Below are 13,735 nucleotides of genomic sequence, written 5' to 3' on the forward strand. Positions count from 1 at the left end.
AGAGCAGTGACAGGTATGCTATAAATGAAAGGCTCCAGTGGAGGCTATCACTTCATTCTGAGCAATCCAGCTTCACATTTTGGTGTGATAAAGAGTATTTTGATGCCAAATAGCCCAAGCCATAGCCCAAGCAGCACCTGAGACCTATTTCTGAACCTGATTATCCAGCTGTTCTACTTCCACACAACATACATGTATTTCTAGTCACTTCGTCTAATCTGTCCACTCAGATTTAGCAAGGGGAAGCTCCACAAGGACTATATTTGTACGACACAGGAGAAGTTCCAAGAGGCACATCTATAGAATATGAGAACAAGTTTGTACATGAAATGTTAACCACAACACCTGGAATTTTCTTTTTAAAAGTCTAATTGTATAGAATAATATGGGGGAGATGCCTGAGCAGTGTTCTTTAAATCCCCAGATTGGAAATGACAGTGAACAGGACAATTAGAGAAACAAGTATAAAATCTGTAAGACAGAAAAGAAGAAATGGTAGCCATTCTCAAGCCACTACCAAACACATAAAAAGCTCTGACCATGATAAGTTTAGAAAAATTCATCCTGAGCCACATGCCTGAGCTAGCCCTTCTATTTGCGATAGTCAGGGAGAGCTGTGAGCAAAGGAAAGAGCATTGGATTGCAGCTAGGGAGAGGAAGCTGTCAGGAGACCTGGATTCAAGTCTTAGCTCTGCCACCTAATGGGTAGTCTTGTATAAATCCTTTATCCTCATATGATTTCAGTTTCTTCATCTATATAGTAGCTCTTTTGTACATGTTGGTCTCTTATATTTCTAAAAGTGTATGAAAAGCTGGTAGATTTTTTTTTAAGATTTTATTCATTTATGTGACAGAGAGACACAGTGAGAGAGGGAACACAAGCAGGCGGAGTGGGAGAGGGAGAAGCAGGCTTCCCGCTGAGCAGGGATCCCGATATGGGGCTCCATCCCAGGACCCTGGAATCATGACCTGAGCCGAAGGCAGACGCTTAACGACTGAGCCACTCAGGCACCCCAAGCTGGTAGATTTTTAATGACAGAGATGACAGAGCAGGAACTATTCCAGGTGGAAAGAGAGTGACAGTATTTAAGGAACAAAAGGAAAATAATGCAAAACTTAACACTGAACTCTTCATAGTAAGTCAGTAGGCTCCATAAAATAATGATGAAGGTGATCCAAGGATGACTATCTGTGTCTTCCCTTAGTAAACTATGGCCTGTCTCTGTATCCTCAGTGCTAGTGTGATGCCTAATATAAAAGGGGAGGGATGGGGGAAAGGAAGGAAGCAAGTTAGCTGGTTCAGGAGGTCCTCTCACAACAGGTGCCACATTTTGTGGTGGAGATCCCTGTATTTAATGGCCTTTCATATCTGCAACAGTCTGTTTTAAAACAGAGCTGTTTACTTAGAATGCTTTTATTATCAACTATATTTGTGTTCAAAGGGCTTCCAGCTGTGGTAGCTTTTAGAAGGTCCCTTTGTTGTGTGTACATAGTGTCATAACATGTCATTTCTGCCCAGTCAGTCGATTTCATTGACTCAGATGGGGCTGCTTTGTGGATGAGCTGTCTTCTTCCTTCTTAATTTTTACTGCAGACAATAAATATTTTATGCGTGGAAAGACTATTTATTCAACAAATGCTTATTAAACATCTCCCCAAAAGTAGGCAATGTTTGAAACACTTGGAATATAGAGGTGTATAATATAGACAAGGTCCCTACCTTTACGATGCTTACAGTGTCAGGGGGGAATCTCACATTAAGTAAATGATTATATGATAATTAATTAATTGCAGTTGTGATAAATGTTTTAAAGGGAAAGTACAGAATGTTACAAGAGAAACTTAAACTAATTTGGAGGGCCGGGGTCAAGAAAGTAATGTAAAATTAAAATTTTAGACATCCTAAGTGTTTCTCCATTTGAAATATAGAAAGATAAGATTATTCCCATAGGTTATACTGATTGTATTAGGGATTTCTGAATTTGGAAAGATAGACTTGTCCACAGAGGCATAAAATCCTTAGAAATCCAATCCTTTAATTTAATAAATGACTGAAAAGGGAGATGTTATTTATCCTAGAACACACAGCTTGCTACTGGCAGGGATTGGACTTAAACACAGATCTGCTAATCCCCCCTCCATTACCTCTCCTCAGTGACTTAAAAAAATAAAGACATTATATATCAAATATAGATCAGCCATGGCCAAATGAACTATTAAGTGGCCATGGTGTACAAACTTGGATATTGAGTGGGAGAAGGAATTCAAAATAATGAATTAAGCAAATGCTAATATAAATAGAAATGCACAAAATATACCTTATCAGGCTGATTGTATCTGGCCATAGTAAAACCTAATGTATATACCAAAGTGAGAAATACCCAGCTGGAATTAGTGAAAATATATTTAAAGGTACATGCTTCTATTTCTCTAAAATATAAATACTAATGGCTTAGTACAAATCTCCAAATAGGTGTTTTTAAAACCTATTTTTATTCGTGTGTAATATTATATGACATGTAAAGTATCCTTGAATGCTTTGCAGCCTGAGTGGTCTCTCAGGTAGTTAAATATTGTTCTGAAACTGTGTTCCACCATATAATTCATATAGCATACCCTCTCATCATAGTACAGCAATTAGCTTTAGGCCAGCAACTTGTAATTCTTCCAGATTTTTTATTTAAAAGATTGGGAATCAGTGAAATATTACTATTTATATCAGAGATTTTGGAATTAGTTGAATCATTGAAACTAAAAGGAGATTGAGACTTCAGAGGCAGCCAGTTTTGAAAAGGTATCAGTGAGAACACCTAAGTATATACTGATTTGGGGAGCCAAAAACTTAGAAAGTACTAAGTTAAACCATATGAAATTTCCATTTTTAGAGGTCAAAAACAGTCAAATATTGGTGACTTTAATAAGATTTGCTCAGCTATCACACAAAATGGCCCAAAAGGGAACCTATATTCTAATGTCAGCAGGTGTGGCTATTAAATTTAAGTACATGTACATTGGCTATACTTCAGAATTTAACAAATGAGAAATTCTGGTAGTTGAATGAACTTTTAATTTCATATGAAGTAATGATTTAAATGGAGGTAGATGACACAATCACTTCAGAAGCTAAAAATGTTTGAAATCTCCATTGGATAACTGCTTGGATAACTGCTAAGTCATCCACACTTCATGAGTGTGAGCGTTGTGTGGAATACTTAGTTCAATAACCAAGCTTCAGTGGTGTGATGTGGACTGTAGTTAACCAGGGTATTTTGCTTTCAGCCACTTCTTATGCTGACCAGAGGCTTACTTTCTAGTCCTTTACTCTCTTCCAGTCCTTAGCCCCAGTGGTGACAGTCTCCAAGTTTATCTCAGAAAAATCAGGAGAAAAGGGGAAGGGAACTAATCATTGTAAAAATGAACTGTCAGGTGCTTTGCAAGACAGTTTATATATTATTGCATTTCATTCTCACAACAGCCCTATAAAACAAATGCTATTTCTATTTTACAGCTGAAGAAACTGAGATCCAGAGAGGTTAAATAACTTGCCCAAGGTCACGCAGTTTATAAGTGGTAGAGCTAGGCTCCAGACATTCTTATTTCACTATCTGCTGTGCTGCTCTTCTGGCTTGTTTGCTTATTTCTAACCTATATACTTCAGAAGTGCCTTATTTAATTCTAATAAATTCACACAGGAGTAAGACAAGGGGATTATCATTGTTTTCTATTAAAAACCTAATATATTAAAACACATTTGAATCTTTTCCTTTCTTTTAAGGATGAACGTGAAGCCAGAGAAAATGTGAAGAGAGAGCAAGATGAGGCCTATCGCCTTTCACTTGAGGCTGACAGAGCAAAGGTAGGTTTGGTCAAAGGACTTCTGAGATGAAGAATTCAATCCTAAATAGTCTTTTATTATTTAATTGCCAGTCCTTTTATCACTTTGATCCCTAAGAATGTTGGGTTTGCAATGGAGTAAGCTAGATTCAATTAACAGAATATAATTCTACCCTTGGTTCTTAAAGCATGGTTCATTTGACAACAAAAAGTTTTTTAAGAATCATGAAATATGAAAACAAAAATGGGCCTAATATTTATTTTCCTTGTTTTTTAATCAGTCTTTGGTAAAAACCTAGCAATGTTTTAAAAGCTCTTCATGTGATTCCTACTGTGCAGTCAGGGTTGAGAACATTGAGAACCACTAATTTATTTAATATTTCTTGAGTACCTGCTTCTCTACTGGGCATTGAAGGAGGGGGAGCGAATAAGCCACAGTTTCTGCCCTCAAAAGAAGGCTCACAATATAGTGTAGAATAGATTAACTCAAAAACACAGTTAGCTATAATACTTACGCAGGGATCCTAAAAGTCATAAGGGAAGCCCTGAGTTTTGTGAGAGATTAGTGAACAGGAGTTTCAGTGGAAAGTCTGTTCCAGCTTTTCCGGAGATCTAGTAAGTGGGAATCTATTGGAGAGGGTTTCATGAAAGAGGTTGTATATGTATACTAAATAGAAAAAAGGGGTAGGAGACAAGAGGTGGTATATGCTAGCAGCAAGGAGCCAAAAAGCATGGGTGCATGACAGAAGCTGATGTGACTAGAGCTTGATATTTGGGTACAGGAGAAGCGGCAGAAAAGACCAGAAAGGAAAACCAGGGAAAGGTCTTCTGATGGATATTGAATGCCACACTACACAGAACTACCCAGGTGTTTTGTATGGGTACTCAACATGAGCTGAGAGCTATACTTTGTTGTTGCTTCCATTTCCATTCTTGTTCCAGAAAAAAAATTTCTATTATCACAGTGCTGGGAGTGACCTCTTTTTTTTTTTTCTTCTCCTTTTTAAGTAAACCAGTGTTTATTGAGTGCTGACTTCCTTTCTCTTTCATTGACAGAGGGAAGCTCATGAGAGAGAGATGGCAGAACAATTTCGTTTGGAGCAGATTCGCAAAGAACAAGAAGAGGAACGTGAGGTAGGCATAATTTCAAGTAACATTATTCAAAAGCTAGGTTTATTTCCACTGCAGTTGATACTGAGGCTGTTAATATTTCTTATGACTTCTTTCCACCTTTTCCAGACTCATTTTAGTATGGAAAACCTAACCTTTCCTTAAAAGAATCATTCCTGCTCTCTTGTGTGGAACTCTTAAAAAGCTTGACCTTGTACTAGATTTCATGGTGTTCTGTTGTTTTCAATTGCTTTTCCCTTTTCTTACATGACCAGTGCTCTCATCCCTCTTGGATATTGTTTCATCCCAAGAATACAAAGACTGTATTTTCTGCCCTTCCCCAGTCTTCATTTTCCCCACCAAAAAACACTGTGAGTTACTTTTGTGACATCTTGCACTGGGCCCCTATGTATGGGAAATCCATTTAGCATGGTGTATTTTTCCCCCCAAGTTCATGTCATGTTCATAGTAATAGAATTTTTCATTCACTCATCTTGAAAATATTTTTTTGAATACTTAGTACATCCCAAAATCTGTTAGGGGGTAGGGATACAGATGTGGGTCATCCCCACCAGGAGTTCATAGCCTTGTAAAAATAGAATTACAAAACTATGTGTAAAAGTTGTAATAGAGATTTGCCTAAAGTGCAGTGGGAACGAAGAGAAGGGGTGTCACAAAAACAGATTTTTAGAACTTTTTCGAGACATGGGATTAATAGCAAGATTTACTTATAAAAAGAGAAAGCCATCTAACAAGTGATGGAAAGGCCTGAAGGGCCCTAACTTGAGCTGAGGAAAACTCTATTAGTCATCATTCCTGGTCAGAGGATGTTAACTAGTACTTATTCAATAAATGTTTTTTGAACAAGAACTATGCTGAGCACTGAAAGAGAAACAGAAGATAATAAAACAGTTTCTGCCTGCAAGAAGAGATTGCATCTTGTAGGGAAGATACAGCATGTCTACAAGTAACAGCAAATCAAGGAAAAACTGTGCCAAATAACGCAGAAGTAAGAGCAAAGTACTTAGAGAATTCATTGGCAAAGTAAAAATCTGTTAAGCTTTGAGAAACAGACCACACTAGAGAAGAAGTGATATTTGAGTCAGGTCTTGAAAGAGGTGTAATATTCCACGGTTTGGAAATCAAAGTTTATTCATGTTCATACACATTATTGAGTGCCTATCACATATGTACAAGATACTGTGCCTGACAAACCCTGGTCTCTGTACACTGAGGACTCTCAGTAATGGAAAGTAGAAAATATTTTATTGAACATCTTCTGTGTATCAAGTACTTTTCTAGCTGCTTTACATATGCTTACTCATTGACCATTAAAACAAGCTACAAGATTAGAGTCTTCTTTACAAGTGAGAAAACTGAAGCTCATTGAGAAGTCACACATAGAAATGGAAAAACAGCTGAGATTCTCACCTAGGTCGTTTTGAGTCTAAAGTGCATGCTCTTTCACTTACTCCATTCCAGTACAAGGTCATATATCATTCTGTGTGTCTATAGGAATCATGTTTGCAGAGTTTTACAAAAGTTAAGAGATAGATTTGTCATTATGCTTTTAGGTTATTTCAAGAAATACAGTTTAAAAATTTAGGACTCTCGTTCTTTCCTGTTCTTTTACAATGCACATACTGTCTCTCAATAGTGTATCTTCAGCTTGATATATGTCAAGTGTACTCAATTAACTGCATGTTCTGGATCTAGAGCTTGATGGTACATGTACTTTCTTCTGATGATTTACCTTTTTTACCCTGGGCTAAAATTTTTTCTCTTTCCCAATATAGATAAAGCCTGTTCTCTCATAGAAGACCCCATAAATACCCTTTAGCATACCTCAATATATATGTTCCAGCTGTAAACATGTGAGAGGGTGGGGCACAGAGGGAAGGAGAACAAGTCGTATTTTGCCACTAGTCGTTATTGTACTTACCAGTTGATGTGCTCCAAAAAAACCAAGTTCAGGTAGTGCTCCAGAGTCACAAATAAAGACTCTTATAAATCCCACCATTAAGAAACTATTTATCTTCTGTGTATCTTGATTTAATTAAGTCTTATCCAAACTTATTTGACCCTTTTCTTCGTGAAGCACCAATTAACATATTTCAGCACACTCATGTACAGCAAACAGTTCTTTGGGAAAGCTGGTATTGTGCAACCTCTGAAGAAACTGAGACTCAGGAAGATTATACAGTTTGCCTGTGGTCACCAAACTGGTTGGACACATAATCTGGACTAGAAGCCTGGTCAGCTGACTTTTCACAGTAATACTGCCTCTCCTTCTAACCAGAAATCCTAACCCATATAATTGTATTGAAAAGAATGGTTTTATTATCTTAATTATCTCTAGTATTTCAAAATCCTTTGGAAAGATGGAAGTATTGTGTAGTCAGATCACCTTGGTTACAGGGAAATTCCTTAGTGGTTGGTCTCACTTTGTTGTAGTGAAATCAGTAAATTAAAGTCCTAGAAGAAAACAGAAAATCTTCATGATCTTGAGTTAAGCCAAGATTTCTTAGATCTGACACCAAAAGTATAATCCGTAAAATAACAAGTGTCTAAATTAGACTAAATCAAAATTAAGAACTTCTACTGTTCAAAAGACACTGTTAAGAAATTGAAAAGACTGGGGCGCCTGGGTGGCTCAGACAGTTAAGTATCTGCCTTCAGCTCAGGTCATGATCCCAGGGTCCTGGGATAGAGCCCCACATTGGGCTCCCTGCTGAGCGGGGAGCCTGCTTCTCCCTTTCCCTCTGCCTGCTGCTTACCCTGCTTGTACACTCACTCTCTCTGTCAAAAATAAAATCTTTAAAAAAAAAAGAAATTGAAAAGACAAGCCACAGACTGAGAAAATCATGTATCTATTGTCCAGAATACATAATGAACTGTTAACATTCAATAGTAAAACAAATAACCCAAATTTTTTAATGGGCAAAATATTTAAACAGACACTTCATCAAAGAAGATATACACAAGGGCAAATAAGCATGTGAAAAGATGCTCAACATTATTAGTCATTAGGGAAATGCAAATTAAAACCTTAATAGGTACACACCAATTAGATGGCTTTTTGAAAGAAAAAACTACTGGCAAAGATGAAGAACAACTGGAACTCTTATATATTAATGATGACAGTCATTAATGATAGCACATCCATTTTGGAAAATAATTTGGCACTTTGTTTTGAAGTTAAATATATACATACCATATGACCAAGCAGTCAGACTCATGGGTATTTACACAGGTGAAATGAAAGTTAACAGTAAAATTGAGGTTCACACAAAAATCTGTGCATAAGTGTTTATAGTCGCTTTATTTGTAGTCACCAAAAACTGGAAACAACTCATGTGTCCCCCAACTGGAGAAGGAGTAATCAAACTGGTTTATCTATCTATACAATGGAATACCACTTAGCAATAAGTAAGAATGAACTACTGATACAGTCAATAATATGAATAAATTTCAAATGCATTACACTAAATGAAGGAAGCCATTTATATGACATTTATATAACATTCTAGAAAAGGTAGAACTGGGGACAGAAAACAGATTGGAGTTGCCAGGGGCTGGGAATGAGGGAATTGTGGCGGCGGGGGGTGGGGGTGATAGAACTGTTCTTTACCTTGATTGATGATGATATGCATTTATCAAAACTCACAGAACTATACATTTAGAGGGATGGGTTTTACTTTATTTATATTATACATCAATTTTAAAATGGGAAAAAAATCATTCTCTGGGCTACTCAAAGCCATATATGATTTACTCCTCTCCTTTGATTCCTCTCTAACCAACTCCATCCCCCTCTTCTTCTGATCTTTCTGCTCCAGCCACATTAGCTGCCTTGCTATTCCTCAGTCAAGCCAGACACCAGGGCTTGGCAGTTACTGTGACTTCTGCCTGTAATACTTCTCTCTGATCTAAATGTCCATGTGACTCCCTCTCTCTTTTAGGTGTTTGCTCGCTGGCCTACAGTTTTTTGCTTATTGAGGTTTACAGAGTTGTTGGTTTGTTTTTTGTGTGTGTGGTTTTTTTTTTAAGATTTATTTATTTTAGAGAGAGAGAGGGAGAGCGTGTGCTCCTGGAGGAAGGAGCAGAGGGAGAGGATCTCAAGCAAAGTCCCTACTGAGTGGGGCTTGATGCAGGGCTCATCAGTCGAGGAGCTCAATCTCACCACCTGTGACATCATGACCTGAGCCAAAACCAAGTGTTGGAGGCTTAACCAACTGAGCCACCCAGGCACCCCAAGGCTTACAGAGTTTAAAGTTGTACCCTTCCCTCCTTTCTACTAGCCTCCCTGCACTCTTTCCATAGCACTCATCACTTTGTGACAAACTGTACATTTTCCTATGTGTGTATTTGTTGTCTTTCTTTTTATAGCCTCCATGTAAGCAGCATTTTTTTTATCTATTTTGTTCACTGATATTTTCCTATCATATAGAACAATGCCCGGCAACATAGGAGGTGCTCAGTAAGAATTATGGAATTAATAGCTATTAGCTTTAGCCTATTTCAAACTCTGCTTCAACCAGCTATAAACTGTCACTTGGTGGGTACTCATAGAAGCCTAGAAGATAATATGTGCATGCATGTATTTATGTATTTGTATATGTATGTGTGTAAATTAAGTCAGTCCTTGATTTTTATTGTAAGAGAGTGGTGTGAGGATATATTATTTTTCCTGTTTAAAAAAATGTAATTGTGTAGAAACTGTCTTTTCTGGGTGTCTATCTTTACTACCAAATTTCACTTCCAAGAAGTCCCCATTTCTCATCCCTCAGATGTGAATGTTTTGAGTATTCATATTTGTTAGTAAAACAAAAAGTCCAACGTCAATTTTTATTTCCAACTTATACTAGGTTTCCTTGCTTTGTTACAAACCTAAAATAATGCAAATAAAAAATTATATTTGTTGAGCAAACCGAATTGAAGTTTAACAATGGTGTTTATACTATGACTGCTATTCAAGTGTAGGTGTCCTTTATGTCATTTTTTTATAACAGTGTTTACTTATATGAGGCCTTTGTTTTTAGCCAGTATATTTGAAACTGAGCTACTGATGTATGTTTGTTCTTTTTTGCTGGTAAAACTTGGGTATTCAGATCCCAAGGTTGCCAACTTACCTAATATCTCTTCATTGTTTTCCACATTGGGACCACTGATGTGGGATATCTGAGGTCTGTTTTCATTCTGGGGAAAAGCTCTAGAGACTGGGTGCATTGAGGAAGCGGATAATGTCTGCACAATGAGTGGGGTAATGAGCTACTGTTGTTTATTCTTCTCTAGTATAATTGGTTGAGTTCAGACAATAATGTAGCATCTGTTGTTATACTGTGCAAGGAAATGTCAAAATAGAAAGCAAGCAGACAGGTAGATTAAAGGGGGAACAGGAGGAGAAGCCAGGAAATACCATATTAAGTTCTGATTTAAAGTAGGTGCAGAGGGATTATAATAATGATAATGATAACACCAACAACAACTGTCATCTGTTGAGCACAATATTACATCATGAGGTTCCATGCTAGGGACTTACTGAGTGCTGGCTATGTGTTAGCACTTGCTAAATGTTTTATAAACATTACTGCATTTTATACAAAAGCCTTTTCAAGAAAGGTATTATCAGCCCTATTTCTTATATGGGGTAAGTGAAGTTCATAAAGACTGTCATATGCCTAATAGCCAAGATTTGAACCTCTGTCTGTCATCCCCAAAGCCTATTTCCTAGCCATACATCACATTTATTTATCAAAGTTTTTTAAACTGTACATAGTGGGGCACCTGGGTGGCTCAGTCGTTAAGCATCTGCGTTCAGCTCAGGTCATGGTCCCAGGGTCCTGGGATCGAGCCCCACATCAGGCTCCCTGCTCAGCGGGAAGCCTGCTTCTCCCTCTCCCACTCCCCCTGCTTGTGTTCCCTCTCTCGCTGTGTCTCTCTGTGTCAAATAAATAAATAAAATCTTTAAATAAGTAAATAAATAAACTGCAGATAGTGATTAAGGAACATAATTTTTAGGAAGGGGACAAAAGGACTTCTGAGATGCTTGATCAGGGTGCCACTTACATAGGTATGTTCACTTCTGAAAATTTATCAAGTTGTACACTATCTCTATACAATGCACTTTTTCATATACATGTTATATTTCAATAAAAACTTTAAAACAATGACAAAGTGCATGACTTTGGACAAAAGATAAAGCATTGTACAATATAACAATGATTCAAGTTTTGTAAAAAAAAGTTTAAAATATATATGTTTATATAAAAATATGCACAAAAAATTGATGGAGAGTGTGGTGATGAAAAAGTTTAGAAAAAAATGGTGGTGATGATAAGACAACATTGTGAATGTACTTAATGTCACTAAATTGTACACTTAAAAATGGTTTAAAAAATTAATGGGTGTAAACACTCAAAGGATAGTAGTGGCTATCTCTCGGTGAATCTGATAATTAATTGTAATGCTTTTCTTATCATTTATTTTTGCAATGATTATGTACATTATTTTTATAATCAGGAAAATATTTTTTAATCTCAAAGACAGTTTTTTTTAAGTTTTTATTTTAATTCCAATTAACATACAGGTTATATTAGTTTCAGGTGTACAGTATAGGGATTCAACAATTCCATACATCACCCAGTGCTCATCACAATAAGTGCCTTCCTTAATCCCCATCACCTATTTCACCCATCCCCCTGCTCACCTCCCCTCTGGTAACCATCAGTTTGTTCTCCATAATTACAAGTCTGTTTTTTGGTTTGTCTCTCTCTTTTCTCTCATTTTTCCCTTTTGCTCATTTTTGTTTCTTCAATGCCACATATGGGTGAAATCATATGGTATTTGTCTTTCTCTGACTGACTTAATTCACTTAGCATTATACTCTGTAGCTCCATCCATGTTGTTGCAAATGGCAAGATTTTGTTCTTTTTTATGGCTAAATAATATTCCAATGTATATACCACCTCTTCTTTATCCATTCATCAATTGATGGATATGTGGGCTGCTTCCATATCTTGGCATTGTAAATAATGCTGCTGTTTAAACTTAGGGGTGGAGCACCTGGGTGGCTTAGTCCGTTAAGTGTCTGCCTTGGACTCAGGTCATGATCCCAGGGTCCTGGGATCGAGCCCTGCATGAGGCTCTCCTGTCAGCAGGGAGCCTGCTTCTCCCTCTCCCCCTGCCTGCTGCTCCCTCTGCTTGTGCTCTCTCCCTGTCAAATAAATAAATAAAATCTTTAAAATAAATAAATTGACATAGGGGTGCATGTATCCCTTTGAATTAGTGTTTTTGTATTCTTTGCGTAAATACCCAGCAGTGCAATTGCTGAATTGTAGGGTAGTTATATTTTTAACTTTTTGAGGAACCACCATACTGTTTTCCAGAGTGGCTGCACCAGTTTACATTCCCACCCAACAGTGCAAGAGGGTTTCTTTTTTCCCACATCCTCACCAACACCTGTAGTTTCTTGTGTTGTTGATTTTAGCCATTTTGACAGATGTGAGGTGATATCTCATTGTAATTTTGATTTGTATTTCCCTGATGGTAAGTGATGATAAGCATCTTTTCATGTGTCTGTTGGCCATCAAAGACAGTTTTAAAGAACCACAGTGTTAGAAATAGCCTAATGAGGGGTGCCTGCTCAGTCAGCACAATCAGCTAAGCATCCAACTCTTGGTTTCAGATCAGGTCCTGATCTCAGGGTCAGGAGATAGAGCCCTGTGCCTGGCTTCCACACTGAGCGCGGAGTCTGCTTGAGATTCTGTCTCCCTTGCCCTCTGTCTCTCCCGCTCATGCTCTCTCTCTCCTCTCTCTCTCTAAAATAAATAAATAAATCTTTAAAAAAATAGTCAAATGATACCACTTAATAGTTTAGAAAATGTATACAGCTCTAATCCACAGAGGTTGTGTATCCCTACAAGCAACTTTGGTTAGCCCTAAAGGGACATGTATGTAGAAAATTAATCTGAAAGTTGATGCTGGAGAAGGACCTCAGAGAAAGAAAACCATCTGCTCTTGGTTACTAGGGGTAGAGCCCATGAGAGTTAGATTCTTTTAACATTTATTTAGCACCTGCTGTGTGCTTATCACCATACTAAGTATTTCTGCATGTTATTTCAGTTAACATGTTAGTTTATTCCTTCTCTTACCAAATACATATTGAGCATCTATTTTGTGCTATGCATTACTCTTGGAATAAGAAGTAAGAGTTGTTTCCACACTCTTATAGAGGTTGCAAGCTAGTGGGAAAGGCAGACATTAAACAAATAACTGTGGTACAGTATAGAGAATGCTGTAATAGACATTAGACATAGTACAACTGGAATTTAATTTTGATAAACAGGTTCATCTATTCATTGATTATTAATATATGACAGTGTTACTAAAATAGCTTAATATTTGAAAATATTCATCTGAAACTCATTGCTGACCAGAGCACCAATATTAGATAAATTTCTACTCATGCTATCCAAAAAGAAAGAAAGAGAGAGAGAGAGAAAAGAAAAGGAGAGGAAGGGAGAAAGGAAGGAAGGGCAAAATAACAGGTTTAACTTCCTATTATTCTGATTTTTGGATTATATTTCTTATGTCACCATTTTGTGGTCTCAATTTTCTTGGTCTCATTCTCAAATGAGAATATAGGACTATTTAACTAGTGCAACCCCAAGCAAGCATTCACTGAAGCCTATTATATATCACACACTACACTGGAAACTTCACATATGTCATATATGTGATTCCCATCTTTTATAATCCCCTAAGGTAGGTGATATTATCCTGTGCCTCA

General features: G+C 37.2%; 1 protein-coding gene across 8 annotated transcripts in view; it reads left to right on the forward strand.

Annotated features, from left to right (window-relative positions):
* Positions 1-13,735, forward strand: part of FAF1 (Fas associated factor 1) — a 487,148-nt gene that overhangs the window by 432,685 nt on the left and 40,728 nt on the right. For all 8 annotated transcript variants that reach the window (XM_073896766.1, XM_025871569.2, XM_025871572.2 and 5 more), the window contains 2 exons: positions 3,776-3,856; positions 4,891-4,968. In XM_073896766.1, the coding sequence (XP_073752867.1) occupies positions 3,776-3,856; positions 4,891-4,968 (159 nt within the window). The remainder of the gene's footprint in view (positions 1-3,775; positions 3,857-4,890; positions 4,969-13,735) is intronic.

This window comes from Callorhinus ursinus, unplaced genomic scaffold (assembly GCF_003265705.2).
Source record: "Callorhinus ursinus isolate GAN/ISIS: 27379988/994484 unplaced genomic scaffold, GSC_fseal_2.0 scaffold9, whole genome shotgun sequence".
Taxonomy (NCBI): Eukaryota; Metazoa; Chordata; class Mammalia; order Carnivora; family Otariidae; genus Callorhinus; species Callorhinus ursinus.